This window comes from Paramormyrops kingsleyae, chromosome 3, assembly GCF_048594095.1.
Source record: "Paramormyrops kingsleyae isolate MSU_618 chromosome 3, PKINGS_0.4, whole genome shotgun sequence".
Taxonomy (NCBI): domain Eukaryota; kingdom Metazoa; phylum Chordata; class Actinopteri; order Osteoglossiformes; family Mormyridae; genus Paramormyrops; species Paramormyrops kingsleyae.
In genome coordinates, this window is record NC_132799.1 from 29,192,208 (window position 1) to 29,217,098 (window position 24,891).

Below are 24,891 nucleotides of genomic sequence, written 5' to 3' on the forward strand. Positions count from 1 at the left end.
GGGTATTGCGGGGGGACAGGGAATGGGTATTGCGGGGGGGCACCTAATGGGTATTGCGGGGGGGGCAAGGAATGGGTATTGCGGGGGGGCACGGAATGGATATTGCGGGGGGGCACGGAATGGGTATTGCAGGGGGGGGACAGTGAATGGGTATTGCAGGGGGGGGGCAGTGAATGGTTATTGTGATGGAGGGGTGCTGAGTCGGTGTTGTGGTGGGGGCACTGAATGGGTATAGCGGGAGGGGGGGCAGTGTGCATTATCAGCGAGGTGGAGGACAGACCTGGCAGAGGACAGAGATGGTGAGGCAGCTGCCCCGTTGCCTGGGGATGCGCGCAGCCCCTGGGATGCCCTAGGGCTGCAGCCACTGCTCTGGCTGCTTTGCTCTCTAGAATACGAGTGTGTCTTCCTGGGATTCAGATCTCAGCACCGCAAATGCTGTCCCAGGACAGCAAGAAACGCTGCATACTTCAGGGAGCTGGCAGAACGCATAAGAGCTCATCTCTGTGCGGGTCCGGAGGGGGCCCGCTCAAGCCGAGCATCAGTCACAGGGCTCTCGCTGCGCTCCACAATGATGGATACTGGGGTTCTCTGGCCAACACACAACCCTGTACTGGGTAAGCTTAGTTTAAATTTGGATGGATAGTTAACAGTTACGTTATTATATGCAATGCCATAGATAGTAACAGTGCTTACATATTCACCGGTTTAAGGTTAGTTTTAAATGACAAAGGTTACTTAAACTTGATGTGCCTTTTTGGGAATTCGAGCAATAAAAATTTCTGGGTTACAAATTCTGTATGCCAGCTATGCAGCTGTTTTTTCTCTAAGACTGATCTGAGGTTTTGCACAATGGAAATGTATGTCAAAACCGATTCCCGTTTGTGTCGCCGTAAAGAGCGGGTTTCATTTTAAAAAATGGCTTTGGCTACCGCTAATGAGACTGAAATGCATTGTGATCTGGGCCCCTGGGTGATGGGGAGCCTGTACCTACCGCTGAAGATCTCCCAAAAGCTGCACCTGTGCTGCATTAAAAACTTTGCTGACACACGGACAGCGGGCAGAACTCGGAACACCTCCTTCCTGAAAAAGCTCCAGCTGGGATTTGGGGGGGCATATTCTAGTATATGTACAGTCATGTGACAAAAATAGGACAGCCATTAAATATTTAGTGCTTTATTAAGAAATATCAACATACCAATATTAAATCTTCTTTCAAATTATATTTGTAGATAAAGGTGATGTACTGTAATTGTAGAAAGGTTTTCCTCGCTCTCCAATGCAGAATTCCTTAAGCAGTGTGATGTTTGAAAGGTGTCTCGCGTGCACGGCCCGTTTCAAATCACCCCACAGCATCGCAATAAGATTTCAGATCTGGGCTTTGATTCAGCTATCCCAGATCAGTCCATTTCTTTCTTCTAAACCCTTTCTTGGTAGATTTACTAGAATGTTTTGGGTCATTGTCAAGTTGCATGGTCCACCCCCACTTCAGCTTCAACTTCCAGACACATTGTCCTGAAGCACCCTCTGATATGATGAAGAATTCATAGTGGATTCTATGATGGTGAGCTGGACAGTTTCTGCTGCAGCAAAGCAGCCCCAAACCATGACATTTCCACCCCCAAGCTTCACAGCTGCTATGAGGTTCTTTTGCTCAAAATCATGTTTACACCAAACGTGTCCTCTGACACTATGTTCAAATAATTCAGATTTACATTCTTCTGCCCAAAACACAGTGTTCCAAAAGTCCTGGTCTTTGTCTAGGTGGTCTCTGGCAAACTTGGCCTGATATTTTTTTGACAGCAAGGGCTTCCTCCTTGCACACCTCCCATGTAAATCAAACTTGTGCTGTGTCATTCTGATGGTAGATGCATGTACCTTGACATCAACTGTGGCTTCCTGTATGTCCCGTGATGACATTTTAGGATTTTTGGAGACTTATTTCAGCATCTTACGGTCTGCTCTTGCTAAGACAGCCTGCCCTGGGCATTTTAGCAATTGTTTTAAATGTTCTCCGCTTGTAAATTATTTTCCCAGACAGTGAAATGGCTGATTCCAAACTCTCTTGAGAGTTTTCATATCCCTTCCCAGACTCATATGCATCTACAAGCTTCTTTCTGAAGGCCTCAGAGAGCTCGTTGGATCTCACCATAGTGATACCGCTCACTTCCACATTCAAGAGCAAACCAAACTAAATGTCTGAGGTTTAAATAAGACAGACTCCACCAAAAAGCCGTGTAACAATGTTCTAATCATTTTCACCTGAAATGCACCTGAACCTAACTCTAGGCATTTAAATAGTAATTAATGTGAGGGTGTTCTATTTTTTTCCTCAGTGGAAATTAGCATCCTAGTTAATTTCTTTTGTTAAATAAGTGAATTTGTTTCATGTTTTTGCATAGGTGATACAATTACATCACATTTATCTACACATATAATTTGAAAGAAGATTTAATATTGATATGTTGATATTTTTAAATAAAGAACTAAATATTTAATGGGGTGTCCTAATTTTTTCACATGACTGTATACTGAACACTTTAAAGACTTTTAGGGAAGTGAATGACTGTTTTTCCACTGTATTTTGGGGAAAAGACACATAAAGAGAAATAGATGTTTCTAGAAGAATTAAAACTGCATTTTTCAGAATTTCAGGTGATTTTTAAAAAACTGAGGTCAATTTCTAAACAGGCTGGCCCTTCAATTCACTTCCAGATGGACAGCGTATGCTCACTGCAATCCGCAGAGGCAGAGTCTGCTGACTCCTCCAGTGCTTTATCTCCATGTAGGATGGAGCCTCACATGGATGCGAGATGTCCACAGGCAGTGACCACAAGGACCGTATCCCCATGACCTTGACTGTACTGGATCAGCTAGTATCCTGGCAGTGTGTGAGACATCAAACTGTATAAGCCAACCCGCATGGGTTGCTATGGGTGACAAAGTCAGCTAAACAGAGATGCTGTGTTTCTGCTAAACCATTTACAAATGTGAAATTCAGTAAATGAATTACACTAGAGCCTCGATCCCACAAAAAGGACCCTGTGAATCGTTACCCTCCCCACTACTTTTACTGAAAAGCTGAAGCCTTTGTGCAAAAAGCACAACCTGATATCAAAATCACATAAATGGACTTCACCAGATAAGGCAGATCTTCCAGCAAGCACCAGGGCCTCACTGCTACTGGCCCAGTTACGGCATTACGGAGAATCGCCAGCTCATTTTTGGAAGGCCGTTTGTGAGGCCGCAGGGGTGAAGAGAGGTGGTGGGGGTGAGGGGTCAGGGGTCACGCAGGAACTCAGCAGAGTCTCAAGGAATATTATCCGGGCAAAAACATCCGGCTGTATGAACGGCCAAGATGTGAAGATAGAAGGGATAAATTATTCACGTCGCTTTGAACAAACGGAGCAGCGATGGAGCCCGATGATCAGGATCAAAATGAAATAATAATCATTCAAACAATGCATTATGGATCAATGGAGCCGGGGAAATTCGTGTTTTTCACTTCCACTTAGACATCATCGTCAGATGCATTTAAAACGTTGATAGATGCGTTCGGATTAAACGTTAACCTCTGCCGAGGACATGCAGACCATTTACGTGTCATGTATCTCTTTATTCCGACTTCCTGACAACATCCAGCGTTCAGCCACATAAGAGATGGAGCATTTAAACTTTTTTCTGCACAGCACTCTACAGCAAATGCACGAGGATTAGCAGAGCACAGATATCCATCCCCCGGTTCTTGCTTTCCCTTTATGCCTCAGGAATCCGGGGGCGGAGCCTTGTGACAAACAAGCTGATGCGGCCAATCAAAAAGAGCCATCTGCAGACCCCCCTCCGCTCCCAGGAGCTCCGAGGCTATTGGCTGGTCTCTGGGGAGAGGTGGGGGTTGCTCAGTTATTAATGACCGCTGAGCGGGCAGCACCATGTCCGTGTGACAGCTGATCGGGTGAGCGATGCGCCACTAACCGCCGTGGAGGAAGGAAGGGAGGAGGAGGAGGGGGATAAAAAGCAGCTCGCCGCGGTCGCCTGCAGTGGAGCGCACGGCTCTGGCCAGGCAGAAACAGATCAGCGGCACAGGAAGCGGGAGCAGCTCTGTGATCGGCACCAGCACCACCAGGAGGGACGTGTGTCGGCGAATACAGATGCTATGGAGAGCAGGAGGGGCACGGATAGCAGCGCACACGGTGGGGATTAAAGGAATACAGTCAGCTGCATGTGCTGCGAGGGTCTGCAGAGCCGGTGAGCCCCGTCTGCCGCCGCAGCCGCTGCATTCAAAGAGGGTTTTTGGTCGAGGTGCGTTAATGACGCAGCTTTCCAGCAAGTTCCTCTAATCGCTCTTAGGGGATTGATGTGTGTGTGTAGGGGGGGATGGGATTGATGGGGTGGGGGGGGTGCAGAGCGTGGGGGCAGAGTGGCGGGATGGTCCGCCGTCGTCCGCGGTGAGCTGGCAGCGGCAGAATCCTCCGGTGGTTCATGGCGCGGACACGCACACGCATGCCAACCCGCTCACCCGCAGACCGGGTTCAGGCTTCCTGGAGATTGCGTTTATTTCTTGTGGTTTTTTTTTTATTGCGACGACGGAGGACTGGGGGCTGGGGGGGTTTGGGGGGAGGGGGGGGGGGGGGGTTCAGCATACCCGGCACAGAACCGAGGACTTGCTTGTTCCAGCGCCAGTGCTAACAACCGGGAGCGGATTAAGATCCGCTAAAGGGGGGGGGGGGGGGTCACGGGGCCGAGTACTGAGGGCACGTGCTTTATCCTTGGAGGTGAATTGGCCGCCCAGGCAATCGGGACTAGCCCCCCCCCCCCCCCGCTCACTTGAATCATCCTGTTGCAATCAGCAGAGCCCGCCTTGGCATACGGCTCACCGGGCTTTGCGCAGCACGTTAAATCTCGCCTGTTTACTCCCAGAGCGTGACGACAGGGGAGCCATCGCGGCACCTTCGTAATTAACACTGTCAGTTCGGCGCGGTCGCTACGATGCTTGGGGGCTCGCTCCCGATCCCTGGCCCCTCACACCTCGCCGCGGCTCTCTCCCGGACTCTCTCACGCGCTCCGCTCGCTCGCCTTCAGGGACCCGCAGGCGTCAGCCTCCACGGGGCCACGAAGGGTTAAGCGGCGTGTCTGATACTGCTCCTCTCCGGGCTGCTGCGTCTATCAAGCCCGACGGACACGAGGGCCGGAAGGCGATGTTTCTCCGTCCGCCGGAAATGGACCCAAACAGACCCACTCTCTTAAAGATGCCATACATTTCGGTGAAGGGTTCGCTGACCTCATCCTTTGGGCCCCGCAGCAAGGGACTGGATGCAAGCCAACACATGGTACAGGTTCGAGACCCTGATCCGCCCCCACAACAACGAAAATCCCAGGTCACCATTGCTGCTGCGGATGCAGTTCGGCGGAATCGCGGTCCTCGTCCTGCCTGTCGTGAGTCGCTCCCGTCCGACCTAGTCTCAACTCACCATTCCCGCCGATCATGTAGCCAGAGGTAGGACTGAGTTGGCCCGCTGTCCCCAGAGAGTGTGGACAACAAAGAGGCTGTGCTTGAAAGGGCAGCCTAGCTGATTCTGCTGTGGAACAGAGGCGTCATTTGACAGGTCGCCGGCCATCATGGCAAACCACTGCCCTTTAGATCCTCCCGTGTCATCAATGCCTGATGCATTTGTGGCTTTACACAGATTTCCTGTTTGAAAATATAAGGCAACAGATTATTGGAGGGAACTGGAGCACAACCATCATGTGACAGCCAATGACATCCAAATAGAAAATCCAATGTTATGTAGGTCACAACAAAAGACACACAAGCCTCTCAGGGCTAAAGTGTGTGTGTGTATTATTCCTTGACTGCTGTTAAGGTTTATCGGATACCATCCAGCCAAACCAGGCAGCGGCCAGTAATCCCACTGGCCGTGGACCCTGAAGCCCCCTCCCCATCGTCGGGGGCTTGACGCTCCGTGTTTATCCCGTTCCTCTCTCTCACCAGAACGAACGGCTGTGGCGTTTTCAGGTTCATAAATGGCGAAATGGATCAGAAAAGCACAACTCCCCCCCCCCCCCCCAAGCCTTGTGTACAGAGCTGCCTTGAAGGCGTCTGCGCAGGCGGGCGGCAGACGGACAGCCGGAGAGAGCTGCCGATCGGTATCATTTTAAATAAATAAAAAGGGCTGACAAGAGGAGCACAGGGTGTGTGTCCGGAACTTTACTCCCAGCCACGCACACGATATAAATTACGATAGATATCCAGGGCCTTTAAGTACGAGGGAAGACAGAGTTTACAAGGCAGGGCGCACTCAGGAGCGATACTGTAAAATGTATATATGCCGCACACACAGAAGCGGGCTGACACACACAGCAGCCACGCTACAAAACAGCCTCAGATATGGATGCTTTCTGCTACACAGAGCTTTCAGCCGCTTCCAGCACGGTGACAGGTGACTCTGAGAAGTTCCCACACTTGCGCTCGAAGACGGGGGAGGGGAGCACCGCGTTCAGCCTGAAAATGTATAACCGGAGCCGCCCCACCGGCGGCGTATAAAGATGCTGTCTCCCCACCTGCCTGCAACCTCCTGACCTTTTGGCAGTACGCTGTACGGATGTATAGTCTATCTGCAGTCTATGTGCTGGAGATGAGGGGCTTATAGAGATGGGCCCTTCCAACGGCCACCGATAAAGACCAGCTGACGATTCTGCATCAAGGCCACCAAACAGGGCCTGGCAAACGTTCGATCGTGGTGTGTGCAGCGACAGGTGGGCTGTGTCCTTCCCCCTCCACCATAGCACGCTGTTTTTAATTTATTTCTTTTTAATCTGGTCTCTCTTCGGGAGGGGCAGGGGGAGCTGAAAACCAAAAACCTGTGGGGTCTGACAGCTCAGCATCGATTCCTAATTAATTGCCGACTCTGCGCTTGTTTGTCAGCAAGCCAGAGCAGGTGTAAAGCAAGCGTCCCGCGCAAAATTTCATTATGCGCGCTCCGTGGGGGCCACGCTGTTTAACTCTGCCTCACCCCCCTTGGGGGGGGGGGGGGGTGTAAAGGAGGAAAGCTAAATGGTAAATCAATACTGTGGGGCTGTGAGGGCGGGCTCATTTATGGTACCGCCCACCTGGAAATTCCGCCAATGCCCCGGTGGTTGGCAGCTTGACAGACTTTCATGGCCACCATTTAGCTAAAGAACGGCAGAGGAAGAAGTAGGCGGGGACTTATCGCTGGAGGACAGGGGCAGGAATCAATCACATAGTGTAAGTGAGGTAACGATATTCCGTGTTTCAGCCTATTCTGAGCACAATCTATTTACTGATCAGGACACAGAGGGATTTAGCCTGAAGACACAGTCTTCAATACACTAGGGTCAACCTTCAGCAATACACTCCAGAGAGACATCACGCAGAGCCTAAGACAGTCACGTTTTCACAAGTCGAAAACAGAATAAAACGAAAAAAAAAATCTAGCTCTATTTATTTCAAACAAATGAAACATGTTTAAAGTGATTTTAACCAGTTACATATGTTTCCTTAAAATGTTTTAATCCTAGTTGCAGGATAGCTACTAATCTTTTTAGGAAATGTATATAACGAATAATTAATAAAGCCGAGATAGCTACTAATCTATTACGGAAATGCTTGCATTTATTTTTCACTTTATTAATCAGCTTTTTCCTTACATTGCTAACACTGCAAATTAAAATGAAAATAAAAAGGTAAGCTTGGCTTTACGCAGAAGGTCCTGCATAATTGGAGGAGTCATGATATCAAAACATTACATTTTTTCTCCAAGGTTTCTGCTACCTAAGGACTAACACTGCATAAAGAATAAGCGCTTGCAAGTTAAAAACATATAATAACAATCTCTCGATTATTTATTGTGAGTGTGAATAATTTCTTCAGGGTAACTTTTTGTGGATCTTTTTTAGATTTAATCACCAAACTATTAACACCTAGTTTTCTTCCTTTAATATAATAATATGTGTGTATGCGTGCGTGATTTACGATTATGTAGTTCCAATAATATACTCACGCTTGTAGTTTTATGGGGAAATTTGATTACGTTTCATTTTCAGGTCCGAATTCTCTTCCCATATGGGAAAAAAAACACCCTCTCAGGTTATTCTGACGGAGGATTCCGATTGTAGCGGGAACAGCGGTTGGGGCAGCGGCACACCGTGTGTCGTAAAAATCGCACGTTGTTGACAGTCCGTCTACCACGACACTTTTATTGAATGACAGCGACCGTTCAGCTTCCGAGTGGATGATTTTATCCCAAGATACTTGCAGTCTGTATGTATGGTATCGCATGCTTGTACAAATCTCTTTAGCGTTTTGCTAAAGAGACTTAGCATAATTTATTTTGCCCAAGGGTACAAAAGCAGAGAGCCCCCTCTGGGGAGTCCGAGAGCATAATCACCGCTCTGCCATCTGCCCTGCTGCGTGTCCTAGCAGGAAGGATAGCGCACTGCCTTGCTGTGCCTAGATCACACTTCATTCCTCTTCACTCAGCCATTCTTATTGCCGTGATTAAGATCTGTCATTTTCCATCTTCAGACCATTCCTCGGGACGTAGATCTAAGACGAGCACAGTCCTTGTTTGCATCCGTACGTTGAGTCCGTTTAGCATGCTGGCTAAGTGACCTTCCTGAAATGAATCCGGAAGGACGATTCCCACGCAAGCAGGGAAAACCAGTCAAACCACTATTGCTTCATGGGGGCATGGAAAAAAATTAAATACCTAATGGCACATTGGGGTCACCAAGGTGCCATTAGGTGATCTCAGCTCCTCATCACCTCCAGCTCATAGCCACCTCAGCTGCAGATGGTTAAGATGAATCCCTCGAGGGAGGAGGGGCATGGGGTGCTATCCATTGCCTCCCCAGACTGCTATCAGACTGCCTCCTCAGATTCAATCTGCTTGACATACACGCTGCATGAAATCCTAACGAACGAGAATAATATTACATTTTGCCCTCTGTAAACTGTAAACTCCATAGGTTATAATCTACCTGTTTGTCTACCATAGCCTCTTAATACGGCTTTTAATCCATCCATCCATGCATCTCCCATAAGTGCTTATCCAGCAGTGGGTCACAGGAGACCTGGAACCCATCCCAGGAAACAGGGCAGGAAACAGGGGACGTCCTTGCCAGGATGCCCGCCCATCGCACATCCCACCCTGTGGCCAATTCAGAGATACCGGTTCACCTACATGGCATTTGGGAAACCTGAGCAAATACGGGGAGAGCAGTTTGCACACAGAGATCTGGGGCAGGATTACATGCCTATCCCTGGAGGTGTGAGGCTGCAGGGCTCACCGCTTAGCCACCGCGCCTACGAATATATCATCATATATTAGCATGTTAGCAATCCACCGTGTCCAAGGCGAAGCTGTTAGCGGATTAGTGCAAAAGGCGCCAAGCAGGCGAAGCAAACTCTTGATTGATTTACCCCGAACTGCAAGGACCCATGTGCTAAGCAGCAACACATGCTAATTTTACAGGTACACGACGCTCCCACTTGTGATGCACCATAGGCAGAGCCCAGTTGCATCAGTGACTATTCCATCGCTGTCGAATACCACGCTTCTGCCATAGTGGTGCCGTGATGAGGGTGTGATGCAGGTCATTCATCTGTGGGTCTCATTTGCTCTTCTAGTGTTACCTACGTGTCTCTGCAGAAACACTCAAGGCTTACGTAAGATATCACCTCTTCTATAAGCTGTTTTTCACATTTGCAACTCGTCTTTTTTTTTTTAAAACTTAGGTAAAGTTGCTCAGTAGCTAAAGTTAGCTAGGCAGGGTTACAGTGGGCAGCACTGTTGCCTCACACCTCAGGGGGCTGGGGGATTTGAATCCCGCCCACATTAGTGTGTGGAGTTTGCATGGTCCCGCTGCGTGGGTTATGTGTAGTTACCATAAGATCAATTGGTGTCCTATATTCCCAGGATAGGCTCCAGTCTAACCCAATGACCCTTCAGCGCACAATGAGTTTGAAGATGGATGGATGAATTTACTCAATTGTCTTTTGCAAGAGTTCTAGAATTCCTACAATTACAGACAGTCATTTGAAGCAGATGATTTGCAATTGTTCACATCTACCAGACTATCTGCTTGGTTGACTGGTGATCAAATGTGCCCTCGCCGCGTGAACGACAGAATCATAATTTAGACGTTTTTCTCTTGAATGGACACACAAGCTACTGGGCACATACACATAATTATTATGACATGTTTGCCTCTTGGGGCGCTTGGCATTTAATGGAGATTTAACTAATTTTGCAGGCTCATAAAACAGCAGAATTGATTTCGACATATTCCAGTCTGATTCGCAATTTCTGATCAGGCTGAAACAATTAATATGAGTTGTCTGGAATATGGAGCAAGTTGGGCAAGACGTGTGTTCTGCCGATCCACTAAGACGGGAGAGGTGAACATGTGCTCAGAAATGATGCTGAGAAGTTATTGGGTGAAAGTTTGGTTCTGTAATAGTTACTTGTCCCCACCAGACTGTAAAACATGTGGCCCATCTTTTTCATATCATAATTTGCTGGACAGCGAAGAACCCAGGACTTTGTTTTTGCCCTGCACTGCTAAAGTAACAATAAGTGGTACATCCATTCAGCCTGAATGGTGCTCCATTAGTGTTTTCGACGTCACGTTAGGGCCGCGTTTTCCCAGAGCCCTGTATTCCAGGAGTGGGAGGGCGGGTCACGCCATCAGTCGTTACAGTGTGATAAGGAGCCCTTTGCACACTGGTCACCTCTCCTGACTTTGTAGGAAAATGCACAAAAATGCACTTTGAACCACTTTAATGGGGCAGTCTGAAGCCAGGAGAACTCAGTCTTTAGAACCAGATTCCCTCTGAAAGGGTTTAAATTCTTAGCGGCTCAGATGAGCTGTCTGCAGCTTTTTTTCCCCCATGTCATAAATACAGGCAATTCTTTTTGGATTTTACTGTTTTCCCAACTAGGGCCACTTGTCTCCATTTCAGAGCTTTCAAGGTGCCTTAAAGTTCACTGCATTCTTAGGTTACAAAAGAGTTGACGGGATGCGTCTCAAGTAAAAGTTCAGGCAGAACACGCTATGTTGTCATCGGAATGAATGTGCCACAAAACTCATCATATCCCAGATCCATAACCTCTGTAAAATTGAAGGATCTACAAACCTTCACCAGAAGCTCGGCTTGAAGATGAAAGACAGTGTCTATGATCCATTCCAGGAAAACGAAAAGGCAATTCATTGTGTAATCAGCATTTCTCTGCTTGCAAAGCGATGATGACATATAAGCAATGGAATCCCTGCATCACTAAAGCTAAAAAAGAATATATCACTTTTTAATTATATTTTTGCTTCCCTTGTTTTTTTCACGTTACAGAAAATCAACATTTATTGCATCAGTGATGAGTGTCGAGGTTTTTACATGCCCCCTCCCCTAGCTCATTTGTGTCAAAAACAAGTACATTTTACAAATATGCGCTACAAGCTTCGGGATCGGATGCAAAAACAGTGTCAGCTACACCCCTACCAGAAAAATGGATGACGTGATAATTAGCGGATATGCACACATTACCATAATAGATGTGGAAGTGAAGAGTGTTGTGTGAGGTGGGTTACGGAGAGTTCACTGCATTTTATTGAGTGGGCGGGGCTATAAATGACATGTGTTTTTTTTTTTGTATTTTTAAACAGCTGGTGGATCACAACATAAAAATGTGGTCTTTCCACATTCCAACAGAACCTGAAAACAAACAAAAAAGCTGCATTTGCCAGTGACCTTCGAGCAAGTGCAGTGCAGTGCAAAGTGGTGCAGTGTCGCATCTCGCGCTGTGTCCTTCCTGTTGTTGTCACGCCGACATCGGCAGCAGCAGTAATGGCGTTGCCATCGCCACAAATGTATCAGGCCCCACATCTGTGTGGACAAAAAAAACGGTGATGCTCCTCCAGAACCGGCAGCAGCTGCCTCCGTAGACCACAGTGCCCCCTGCAGACATGCACAGCCGCTCCCAGTTGGAGCCCCTTCACGTGAATTGACCTCGAGTGATTTGATTAATCTTTACCCAGTGCCCTTCCTGACACAGCTGTCCCAAAGCGCTTAAAACGGAGATTTAGCGAAAAAGAAGTTTTCAGGTTGGCTGGACACCAATTAAAAAGAGACTCATGTGAAGCCATAATAATGGTTACCCAATGTCATGCAACATATGTTATATACTTTATGTATACTATAAGTATGGATATACTAATGTTTCCGGAAGGTTCAGGTGGGTTTTTTTGGGGTTCACGATAAAAAGAGGAGCAAGGATGCTTGAGAACAGAACTTACAGCATATTTGTTTTGACCACCTTGTTCAGAATGGAGATACAGGGATTTTTGCTGTGAAAAATAGCAGCTAAACTAAGACCCACATATATCAGTACCAGGGAGAAACACAAACGTCTGGATATATAAATTTGCTTGATGACGCACCGTCCTAATGAAGTCAGAAGGGTTAGGTTAAGCAGACGACTGGGACCAGGAGACCAAGACCGAGCCAAAGATGTAAGATGTTCATTCTGGAAGCCTGAGATGTTCCCTGAAGCGACAGCATGCTGCCTTTAATCCATCCATCCATCTCCCATAACTGCGAATCCAGCCCAGGGTCATGGCAAGAAGGGAGGCTGTCCCAGGAAGCACAGGACACACGGCAGGGGGCAGCCGGGCAGGATGCCAGTCCATCCCAGGACATGCATGCAATCACACTCACATGGCTAAGGGTAATCTAGCGACATCATTTACTATAATGGCCACTAGAGGAAACTGGAGCACTGGGGTGAAATCCATGTAAACACAGGGAGAAATATCCAGCAACACACACAAGACCCTAACCCCTATGCAGCCCCGAAAGTCTTGTATTTTAGGTGTTTGATTGCAGTCACAGATTTTTATAAAATTGAATTTCCCCTTGTGGGGACCGAAAAAACAGTCACCACAATGTCAAAATAACAGGTTTTTATCACATTGCGGGGACCAAATGTCCCCACAATGTAATATATACATAACCCCCCCCCCCCACCACCACCACACACACACACAGAGTCCTTCAGCCCTAACAGCCATCCTCTCCTTGTTCATCTGACTTCATCTTCACCTGCCCACAATGGCACGCAAACAAAGCACCCGTGAGTGGCATATCCTGTTTTGAATTAGTGCAGACAGGCACCCCCGCTTGTTGTAGGCAGGCGCGGCCCGGCGCTGCCATAAGCTCCTCCACCCACCGTGACAGCCAGCTTGGCTTCCCCCACGGCCGAGTGCCCCGGCGTCCTCGTCCGAGGAGCAAGCGCTCTGGCTTTGCGCTGTGAGGCAGAGAGCCGAGCGGGGGGGAGAGAAGGAGCTCGCGGCATGCCGCTATCCTCTGCTCCGGCCCTCATCTCAGCCAGAGTTCCGGCCAAGAGAAACTGTTTATCTCTAAGGAACAGGGGTCACATCCCCCCCCCCACCCCCAACCCAGATATGTGGTGATGTACGAACATGTACTACTGACACGTCACTAGGCCACATGTTTGCTAAGGGAAGCTTCACAAGTACCATCTGCTAAGGGAAGCTAGGCTAGCACGATCTGCTACGGGAAACTATGCTAGTACCATTTGCTAAAAGAAGCTACGCTAGAATTGTTTGTTAAGAGAAGCTATGCTGGTAAATATTTCTTCATTTAACTGCTAATCTTTAGGGCTAAATTAGCCCCTAACTGCAGGCACATTAAGGGAGCAAAGGTTTACAAAAATGATCTGATGAACAGCACAGAGGTCTGCAATTTTAAACAGATATTTTAGTCCATCCATCCTCCATAATGGTTTTATCCACTACAGATTCTGCAGCCTATCCCAGGGGGCACAGGGTATAAAGGAACGAATGGAAAGGACACCATTGGGGTTCAGGACAAGCTCACACACAGTCACACACTCTGGGCTGTTTAGGTTCTCTAATCCACCTAAACCACGGCACTTTGGGTGGACTGTGGAGACCCGAGTACCCAGAGGAACATGACACGTACAGCAGGAGACCAAGGACAGGAAATGATGCTTCTCCTCCGAATTTAGCTCGCTTGCCACACCCGTAATGCTAGAAGATTCCATCTAATGGGTTTGTCGGTGTTATCCCCCAAGAGCAAGGGAGCATTTTGGCACTCAAAGTCAAGACATTAATCAGAGCGTCAATGGAGACTGCCGACTGAAGCGATTCCCTGGAGGCGCGGTGCTCGTGGTATGGCGGTGGTCATGGTATGATTGCACCTGCGGTATAGCAGCACTCGTGGAATGATTGTATAGCAATATGGCGCTCTACTCCTTGTCCTTCATCAATAATACAGGAATCCTTTTGGCCGCAACAACTGCCACATGGTTACTGTAGCGCAACCAATGGGATGCTTGTGTGTTCAGTTGTTTGTTCATCTGTTTGTTTACTTCAAACCCTTTGGAGGGGCAACCAGTGTTTTTTCTTGTTGGGTACTGAATTTTGTATCACTGGGGAAAATTATGGAACAATAAAAAATCAATAAAACGAAGATCTTAAAGGGATGGGTTGCCTAATCGACTAAGTTAGTGTAACCGGGTCATAGTAATGCTGCATGGTTAAGTGGTAGCATTAACGGGTGGTGTCTCCTTTAAGAGCCCGCGAACTACCGCGATACTGTTTGGTGATCGGTAGTTGCAAACCGTACTGCATTCTGGGCATATTGAGGCTAACGGTGAGACTGCGGGCGACCTGAGGCAGGTGTCTACAGGAATCGGATTTAATCCTCGGGTGAGTTTATATACTTTTTTAATAAAAACAGGGAAATAGTCATCTAAATAAAGTCTCATCCAGGAAGATTTCATTATATGAGCTAGTTTGACTGAAATGGTGGCGAGTTAGAAATACTGAAGGGACATGTGGATAACACGTGTGGAAATCTGTGCGTTAGGAATACATTTTTACCTAGGTAGATGCAGTATTTGCTTAGGTTGTGAAATGCGTGAAATGTTACGGCCGGTAAAATGTACCAAGGAAATCATATTTCATAAATAAGTGTATGCCATGATGGTCCTTTTAGCCATGAGTAGAGGCCTGGTGCAGAGGACTCGTGCCAGAGCTGTAACAGATGTGATTTGTGGGTAAGTGGAGGAAAAGTTTTAAATGGGTAATTGAGAATGTATACAAATTGTATGGATGTATGCATAAGTGTACGGTGGTGATGTAATGTGTTTTTTTGGTTTTCTATTTTTTCAGTATCACCACCACTGTTTTTGTTGGTTTTATGGGTTTTGGTTACCATTTCCAGTTAATGTGAATACTGGACCGGGTATGTGTGTTTGACCTGTAGTCTGTACGGTCATACATTTGATTTTATTTGGATGGAAAATTTATGTTTCGGTTAGCCTTATACCTCCACAATTTTGGGTATAACAGAGAGCACTGGCTATGGATATTTTGTGTTAATTTTCTTTTATGTAAATAAAATGTAAAAATCCCTTTGTGGATTCTATCAGAAAAGACCCCAAAATTGTATTTGTTGGTTGTGTGTCCACCTTTGCCCGCCAACATTAGTGTACCTTTAATAGAAATATCAGACTATACTATGATTTTCCTGGGATTGGGCCTTTGAAGGATCATCAAATTTTAGACTATTTTCTATGAATGATAATCCCATAACCCTTTTAAAGTGGTTTTGTACCACCAGACAGACTGTTCCATACACCATAGTAATGTGTACCATCCTTACTACTGTACAGAAATCATAATGTTAAAACAAACATTTTTAATTAACACAAAACTAAGAATGTCGTATGATAGCTGGTGAATGGGAGCCAAATAAACAGAGGGATCCATCACAACCTTTGTACAGCCGGTCAGGTAATCACCAGCAATTCTGCTTTTTTCCTAGCACACCCTGGTGTTGTTTTATGAAGCCTAAAATAAAGAGATTTTTTGGATAATTTATTTTAATTTCTCCCCAAACTACGTTACCTGGATTAAAGCAGTTCTCATATACTGCTGTGGCTGATTTTGGCTGAGGATCATAAAGACCTCAGTCAGGGTCCCAGATCAAAATAGACCCCAGCTGGGCATCAAAGTAACCTTTTGCTAGCCCTGATCCTGGCGGGCAACCCTCAGCATGCTGGTCTTCACGCAAGCTGTGCCCTGTATCAACCAGCCTTGACCGAGCCCATCCTCTGATTTCTGTGAATTCACATTGCTCAGTTTTTTCCCTTCAGATATGCTTCCCATTGCCACATTTATGTACAGATATAGAATTATGTTTCTACAAAAAAAGTAACTGAAATGTAAGTCAAACATTACCCAAGCTGGGTTTATGTTTCCAAATCATCCAACACACCTAACAAAAAAAAACATGCACACACAAGCCAAAAATACACTAGTTACATGCACTAAAGAACACATATAAAATAAATAAGTGCATCAAATGCTTCTGTAAACTCCATGTATCTCAGATATAGACCAGATTTATGTAAGTCGAGAGCCACCTTTATTTGAAAACCTAAGGTGTTATTAGCTATATTTACTGTTTATCCGTTGTGTACATTTTAAAATGTAAAGAAATAGCTAATAAAATAATATATTTTTGGGAAGGAGGACACAAAGGCTTAATTTTTTTAAGTGGGGAGAAAAAAAATGTCAAGGCCTTTTTTCCACTTCTTTTCATATCTGGTAAATAGACATATGACATCCAGATGATTGATTTGACAACTGCCCAATCAAGGCTAATGGAAAAAGGAGCCAGATGGATCTAAACCACTGCACACGAGACTGGGACATCTTGTTCCAGGGCACTGGTTCACATCCCTGGTCCATGGGGGGGGCGGGGGAGTTCAGCCGGAACCCTCTGCCTGATCACTCGACTGTCCTGTGCTGCCAACTGAATCAATTTGGCCCGGTTCCTCAGGGCTGAGGCTGCTAGCATCTTACCGAGAGCTGTAAAATTTGCAGAAGGTGCGAGCGGCTTTGGGTTTAGGGACTGGGAAGAGGCACTGTTCCAGAATTTTCCCTTTAGAAAGCAGTCATTCAAAGATCACTAGCTCATGCTGAGTATAACAATAAATCTTTGTTACATATTTTAAAAATCTCCTTTTGATAAATCCAGGTTCATGTAAAATTATTCTATATGAGGCAGTCTTGACTGCTGCTAGCTTTTGCATTCATGTACTTTGAAGTAAACTGAAAAGTTCAAACGTTCAAAGTGTGACTGTCAGTAATCCTTCCATTCTGCAATGAAATGCATTCATATCTTTGTTTTCTTTGTTTTTTTTTCCTCTCAAATCAGATGGACAAGTGATAGAAGATACTAATGACAGAAGCCTCAGCAATTAATCCAGTTCAGAGAAGCTCTTGCACTTGGCTCATCCATGGGCTCGCTGCCTCTGCTCCTTGAAGGACGAGACGACCTTCATGAATCCACCGTGCATGACAACCTCATGTGAGACCGCTGAAAGGTTTCTCCGCTCAGCCGAGGAAAACGGCACCGCTGACTGGGACACTGATCAGGGGGAAATGTCTGTGGCATCGCCTCGGTAAAAAATGGCTCCCCTCTTCCTGAAGTTAACGGTAACAACCGTTGATTCTCTAAGCACCAGTTACAAGCTAAGGAAAAACGGGGCCAAAATGAAGGACGTGGCATTTGTGTTCTGTCTCATTATGGGAGTCGCTATGACTACTGTACTTCCTGCAACAGAGGAAGAAGCCAGCTGTCCCCAGTCATGTGTTTGTGAAATCAGACCATGGTTCTCCCCAAACTCTGTTTATATGGAAGCCCCTACTGTTGACTGTAATGATTTAGGACTCTCTGTCCTACCAGAAAAATTACCAGCGGACACACAGGTATTACTGCTACAGACTAACAACATTGCTAAAATCGAAAGGTCCCTGGAATACCTGGCTAACCTCACAGAGATAGATGTGTCTCAGAACAATCTGTCCGCCATTGGGGATGTAAACTTGGGCCAACTTCACCAGCTTTTGTCACTGCACATGGAGGAGAACTGGATTCATGTTCTTCCGGACAGCTGCTTCTCTGAGCTAACTGACCTCCAAGAGCTCTACATCAACCACAACAAGATTTCCATTATTGTGCCTGGGGCATTTCTGGGGCTGAAAAACCTGTTGCGACTCCACCTAAACTCTAATCGGCTGGAGGCTATCAGCAGTGAATGGTTTGAAGCCACACCACGACTGGAAATCCTCATGATTGGAGAAAACCCGGTTGCCAAGATCGAGGACATGAACTTTAGGCCGCTCGCTAACCTCCGAAGCCTGGTCCTGGCCAGAATGAACCTATCAGACATACCTGACAATGCGCTGGTCGGCCTTGAGCAGCTTGAGAGCATCTCGTTTTATGACAACACTTTTGCCAGAGTTCCGCGCACTGCCCTGAAGAAGGTTCAGAGTCTCAAGTTTCTGGACCTCAACAAAAATCCCATTCAGAGGATACAGAGAGGGGACTTCGTGGACATGCTGCACCTCAAGGAGCTGGGCATTAACAGCATGCCTGAGCTTGTGTCCATCGACAGCTTTGCCCTTAGCAATTTGCCAGAACTGACCAAAATTGAGGCAACAAACAACCCCAAGCTGTCCTACATCCATCCAAATGCTTTTCACAGGCTACCCCAGCTGGAGACACTCATGGTGAACAGCAACGCCCTGAGTGCCTTGCATCGTGTCACTGTGGAGTCTCTACCCAACCTCCGGGAGGTGAGTCTGCACAGCAACCCCATCCGCTGTGACTGCGTTGTCCGCTGGATGAACGCAAACAGGACGGCCATTCGTTTCATGGAGCCAGAATCCTTGTTCTGTGTGGAGCCGCCCGAGCTGGAGGGTCGGCAAGTTCGGCAGGTGCACATCCGTGAGATGACGGAGGTATGCCTGCCACTCATCTCTCCCGGGAGCCTCCCAGGGATAGTCCAAGCACGCAAGGGGAGTTCACTGTCTCTTCACTGCCGGGCATTTGCTGAGCCTGAGCCTGCCATCTACTGGGTCACACCCTCAGGAAATCGGGTCCTACCCAGCACCTTCTCCAAGAAGTACTACGTGCATCCGGAGGGCACGTTTGACATCTATGACATCACGGAACGTGAAGCCGGATTATACACATGTGTTGCGCATAACTTTGTTGGTGCGGACCTCAAATCAGTCTCTGTGGAGGTCGATGGTTACTTTCCACAGCCAAAAAATGGGTCCTTGATCTTAAAGGTTGAATCTGTGATGCCAAACTCCGTCCTAGTATCTTGGAAGGCATCTCTCGGCAGCCTGGCTGCAAACGTTAAGTGGTCCACGACTGCAACGCAAAGCAGACCCACCCTGGTCTTCACAGTGAGGGTCCCATCCAATGTGAAGGCATACAATCTAACACACCTAGAGCCCTCCACACAGTATAAGGTGTGCGTGGACATTCCCAGCATCCGCTACAGGAGACACGGAAAATGTGTCGACGTCACCACAAAGGGAATAGAGCCTGCGGCGATGAACTCGGAGTGGCAGGATGCTGCTGCCATCATGTCCCCTGCTGTTCTTTTGGCCATGGTATCCGTTGCCTGTTTGCTCATCTGCGTGATGATGAAGAACCGTCTCATGTCTGGAGAGTTGAGGAAATCGGAGTCTAAGACCTTGCTGAATCCCCTGGCTGAATCGCCCTTCCTACAGAGGAGATTTTGGGACTCTACTAAGGGGCCAGCCAGCGTGGTCCAAGTGAAGGCCACAGTTTTAGAGGTGTCCAACAACTCCATATAAAGAAACATACCTTTCAGTTATAAGTGTGTGGATTTCTTGCAAAAAAAAAAAAGACTTGAGATTGGACAAAAGCAAATGGGGAAAGCACAAAGCACGCAAGTCCCTAAATATGCATTTCTTGCCCCGACACTGATGTTCTGGAACACTGCAAGATTGTGTTTTGGAGGGGGGTCTCTAATGGCAAGAGGCAGACGTTCCATAAGCCAACGTTAATGGAGAAGTGGTCTACAGTGACTATATTAACAAGCATCACAGGGATTATCGCTCAGCACGTGGCTCGAGTTGCTGGGTATTGGCTGTTATCCAATGAACAAACAGAACCAAGGGCAGGTGAAAGTGTTGTCCCTTATTGGCTGTTATATATGTAAAGAATAGTGGAAATATCCTCGTGGTCCCAAGCAATACCTTGTGTGCTGTATTAAATAAATAGGCAAAATTAGACATGCCACACGTGATGTTTATAATGGAGAAAACCTAGTAGAATAGATCATAATGGTGACTATGATGTAAGACTTTTATGAAATATACATTTTTTATTAAAAAGGGGGCTTTGTCTTTTTTATGTTGGTAAACGATTTATTACGCCGGCCCGGAGAACCAGCTGAATACATGGTCCTAATTGCACGTTGCTGATGAAGCAGCGTGTTTGTATTATCTGGGGTCCGGGCGCTAAATTAAATGTCATGCCGTCACTGGGTGAAAATGACGGGCATATCCCATGGACAGCCGCAAATGGATATGGGGTCTCCCTTGAGGTATGGGGTAGGGGGGTGGGGTGGGGTACGTTTAACAGTAAAGAAACGTATGTTGATTCCTTGTCACTATTAATGAATTCAGTGTCTCTGAAAGTACCGGATGAGGCCGGTTTTTCAAATGTCAGTGAGCGGCTGTAACTAAAGTGGAACACGGACCTAAGATTTCTAGAGACTGTGAACAAGGGAACACGAGCAAAGCCCCCTGAACAACAATTATGAGCTCACGTTTAATGTTCCAACAGCAAGACAACTATCTTGGGTTATAAAAATGCTGGAAGACAGCTTGAAATTTCAACTATTGTATTGCTTGTGAATAAAATTCTACCCACAAATAAGGAGGTCAGCCTCTCCGGTGTATCACTGCGGTGGTGGATGGTGACAGAATCCCATAAAGAACATAAAGTTAGCTATTAGCTGCGCCATAAACATGAGAAGGGTGGTAATGAGTTCCCTTCCTGATTTTAGGGTTCACAGGCCATTGTGAGTGGTGTCTCTCTGTTTAGGAACTGGAGTCTGCTCAGGCCAAGGACAAAGCAGCTCAGGTAAGCTGAAGACACTTTCCGGGTGTGATAACGTGTGTGAGTCTGACTCCCTTTTGATGGACTAGCCTCCATGTATCCAGCCTCATACCCTGATCTTCTGTATCTCCAGGACTCAGACTGGATAAGCTTTTATCGAAAACGGATGGGCCGACATATAATATGGATCAGACAAACTTGTCCTCAACGAATCTCTTGCGAATGCTCTCAATCCTGTGCACAGTGGAAGCATTTTCTTTCTGCATTGGCTGTTCCTCAATTGTTTCACTGCCAATACAAATATTAAAACAATTTTTACTCGCCACAGTGACAGAAAGATCGACATCTTGACGTGTGTAGACTGACAGGATAACCCGTCTCATAGACAGAACCACATATCATGGCGTCCGCATCATAGATGAGCCTTAATACGGAAGGTGAACGCACACTCTCGTACCGCAGGTTCAGGCCCCAATTTCTTCATTTCATCTCCATTTATATAGAAACCCTTGACCTTTGACCCCAGTCTGGCTGAGATGTCATGAAAAGGCCGTTTTAGCTAATAAGAGACACCACATGAGGTGGATAATGAAACTCAACAAAACTACTGTCTTTGACCACGCCAGAGATGATTCCAGAATGTATGCAATCTGGTGGCCTTTTTCTAGAGTTTTCCTCTGGGTTCTCAACTCCTCAAGACTCAACCGTCCAACAGCAGAACCCATGGGAAATTCTAGGGTTTTGTTATGGTGGGAGGCATATGAGGGGCTGTTTTGAACTGGTGAATGATAGGGGAAGGGACACAGTAGGGCCAATCAGGTTTCAGCTGGGGCCAGGGCCCCAAGCCCCACCCTGTATATGCCCCTGCTGGAACCTGTCACAAGAGCAGATACTTATCTCCTGGGCTGCCCACCTTCCCAATCTGATCTCCTCAGTCCTCACCGATCCATACCTGATCCGGGACGGCGTCGACCGAACGTCAGCACCAAACGCCAGCCCGTGTTACACTTCCCTTAATTATACACACACGGCTGCAGAACAGATGTTGACTCATCCAGCCGTTAGCGGACTGGCACACTCCCTGACAGTCGCTGACGCGTGCTCCGTGACAGATAATCTACCTCAACGCTATATCCCAAAAAGCCGCCCTGACAGCTGGTTATGCTACGTCTCTTCCCACGCCGTGTGCCTTAAACTTAATGTATCTCTTGTTACCAAGCTAATTTCCATTTGCGCTGTGATGCATTTCGGCTCCCGAATATTCATCTCAAGACATTTTCGGCCGAAGATGGCGGTAATCCCCCAATGTAACGAACTGTCCTTTCAAAGACGGTAAGTGTCTGACTAGTGTGGTGCACGCGGTTAAGTGTTTTCTGTACAACACGTTACTATGACAACTATCTATAGCTCGGGTTTGCTAGCAATCAGAAAGAAAAGGTACCGAGGAATACTAATCAAAACAGAGGTCCTTCACAGCACACGGCTGTGGTTATGAAAGACAGGAACGAGAATATAAAACCGTTCCCCTTTATGGGATGTGCTGAAAATGATGCAATATAAAATATAACCCTTTAAAGCCAAATCCGAGAACAGATTTCTCATCCTGTAGTGAAACGTCTCTTTTTGTGACACCCCAAATGTGTTGCACGTTGCTAGCTCCTAATCACTAGCTTCGAGCGCACACACACACACGCACATACACACACAAAATAACAGGCATTTAGTTTGGGGAAAAAAGAAAACATTGGATAATAAACTGAAACGAATATAACCTATTTTGTTTAAAATGTGCCTTTTAATAGTGTTGGATTTTTGGCAAATTACAATTCAGTATGGAGTCAGAGTGGTTTTTCTAACTAGGCTCGTGCTATATGACTAAAATCAAAACCGTTTATTCCTTTTTCCTATTTACTTGCATGACAGTACGTCACATGGATACCTGCATTTCAGCTTGGAAAAAATAAAAAGTGAGGAGATTAGTTTGCCTGCTAACAGATCAGGAAGCAGGGGCCTTTGCGTATCTGTCTCGTCATCAGGCAGGCTGAGCTGCTGCACCATCTCCTCCCTTAGCCATATATATTACAGTCCTGTGGATTAAACTCCAATAAATCAAACATGAAACGAACTAGTGAACTGTCAGTGTTTAACGCACAGAGAAAAATGAAATGAGAGGTTACCCAATGAATATTTCCCAAATCACTAAAGTTCAAAATCCATTTCAATGCAGCACCAGATTACAATGTACATCTCTGTGAATATTAAGCTTGTTCTAGACAAAGTGACATGATAAATTGCCTCTAGCGAGGTGGGAAGAAGGAAAGAATTTTAAACTCATTTACCTGCAGCCTTTCTGGATATATTTTGGTGAAACTCCCCAAAACTGAAAATAACATGCTTTGAAAGAAAAAAACACAATTGTGGTGTGTTATATTAGAATGTGAACATTAGAACATATGACTCCTGTGGATTACAAAAGGAAGAGTGCATCATGTGACTGTACAGACACTCCTCATAGGGCAGGGGCTGTGACTCCCTTACACCTGATTGGTATGCGTACACATCCACACAACATAAGTGGCATGTCCCCTTGAATTTGAACCCAATTGAATTTCAAAGTGAGGTGGCTTAGCGGGAGCACTGTGGCCTTCTGTCTCAGGGATTGTGGGTCTGATCCCTCCCTTGACTTGTGTGTGTATGTCTATGGGTTATGTATATATTAATGTATTAAAAAATTTGTTATGTTGATGTTGTGGGGAGAATTTTTTTCAGTTCCCACAAGGGGAAACTCAATCTCATAAAAATCCACGACTGCAATCATGAATCTAAAAATGTTTGGGTACTTATGGTTAAGGTTAGGGCTGGGTAGGGGTTAAGGCAGGGGTGGACTTCCCATAATGCAAGGGTAGGCAGCCGCCTGGGGCCCCGACAACTAGGAGCCCCATGAAGATAGAATTTCCAGAAGTTACATTTATGGATAATATAAGTGATTGTTTAAATTACAGCAAGATGTCTGTTATTTGCATTTTTAGTGATACTTTTTAAGACAAAGTTCCCCCATCCAAGCTGTAATGGACTATTCCCACTACCCAGCTTCCTTATAAACACTGGAGTCTAGTGGTAGGTTGCTTCACTGCCAAGTGAACTGACAAAGTAGCAGAAGAAAATGGTGCAAAAATACAAGCCTAACATTACATTTCCCATGTTTTTGATACTGTCCTGCAAGAGTCGTAGATTAATTGTAATCGGATATGAAGAGACACGATTAACGACCGTATGCAAAAATTCAAGATTAACCTTAACAAAAGAGGGAACAGTTAAATTTCTAAAATTTGACCTATCAATCCACCAGTGTGATACCCCCTCCCCCCGATTGGTGAATATTACCGACGGTATTCCTGCCCCCACTCAGATTGGTAAGTTTTTCCGCTGTTACCACTGGTATACTGTTGATGTTTCATTGTTTTTAATTCCCTTTTGTTTCTATATTGGCCTGAAAAACTAGCTCAAATGGCCCACTAAGCCCCCCCACCCCCACCCCAGCCTACAGCTCCCAGGTAAGTTAGGTTGTCGATGCTGGGATTAGGGTTCTTCCCACAGAGATGAATGGACAGTCCACACAAAGATATGAACGTGTGTGTTTGTTGAAATGTCACATACAGGCAGCTATCGACTGAAGTAAGTAATCCGTTTCACAAACTATGATCTAAGTCAAATTTTATGTAAATTGAATTTACCTTTCCATATCATTCAAGACACCACATAACAAAAAACACATAGACCAAAAATATACAGTAAAACCTTGGATTGCGAGCATAATCCAAGCACTCGTATATCGAATTTTCCCATTAGAAATAATGGAAACAGATGATTCATTCCAC

At 46.2% G+C, this 24,891-nt stretch overlaps 1 protein-coding gene across 3 annotated transcripts; it reads left to right on the plus strand.

Moving 5' to 3' along the window:
- The first annotated feature begins 3,923 nt into the window (after nucleotides 1-3,923).
- lrrn3a (leucine rich repeat neuronal 3a) lies at nucleotides 3,924-20,181 on the plus strand. Of its 3 annotated transcripts, XM_023810330.2 has the most exons (3): nucleotides 3,924-4,242; nucleotides 5,297-5,430; nucleotides 17,282-20,181. In XM_023810330.2, the coding sequence occupies exon 3, from the start codon at nucleotides 17,536-17,538 to the stop codon at nucleotides 19,738-19,740; it is 2,205 nt and encodes a 734-aa protein (XP_023666098.2). In that variant the 5' UTR covers nucleotides 3,924-4,242; nucleotides 5,297-5,430; nucleotides 17,282-17,535; the 3' UTR covers nucleotides 19,741-20,181. The 3 variants fall into 3 exon arrangements, with proteins under 3 accessions (XP_023666098.2, XP_023666097.2, XP_072566175.1); XM_023810329.2 differs by lacking the exon at nucleotides 5,297-5,430; XM_072710074.1 differs by lacking the exons at nucleotides 3,924-4,242; nucleotides 5,297-5,430 and adding an exon at nucleotides 14,627-14,763.
- The last annotated feature ends 4,710 nt before the right edge of the window (nucleotides 20,182-24,891 follow it).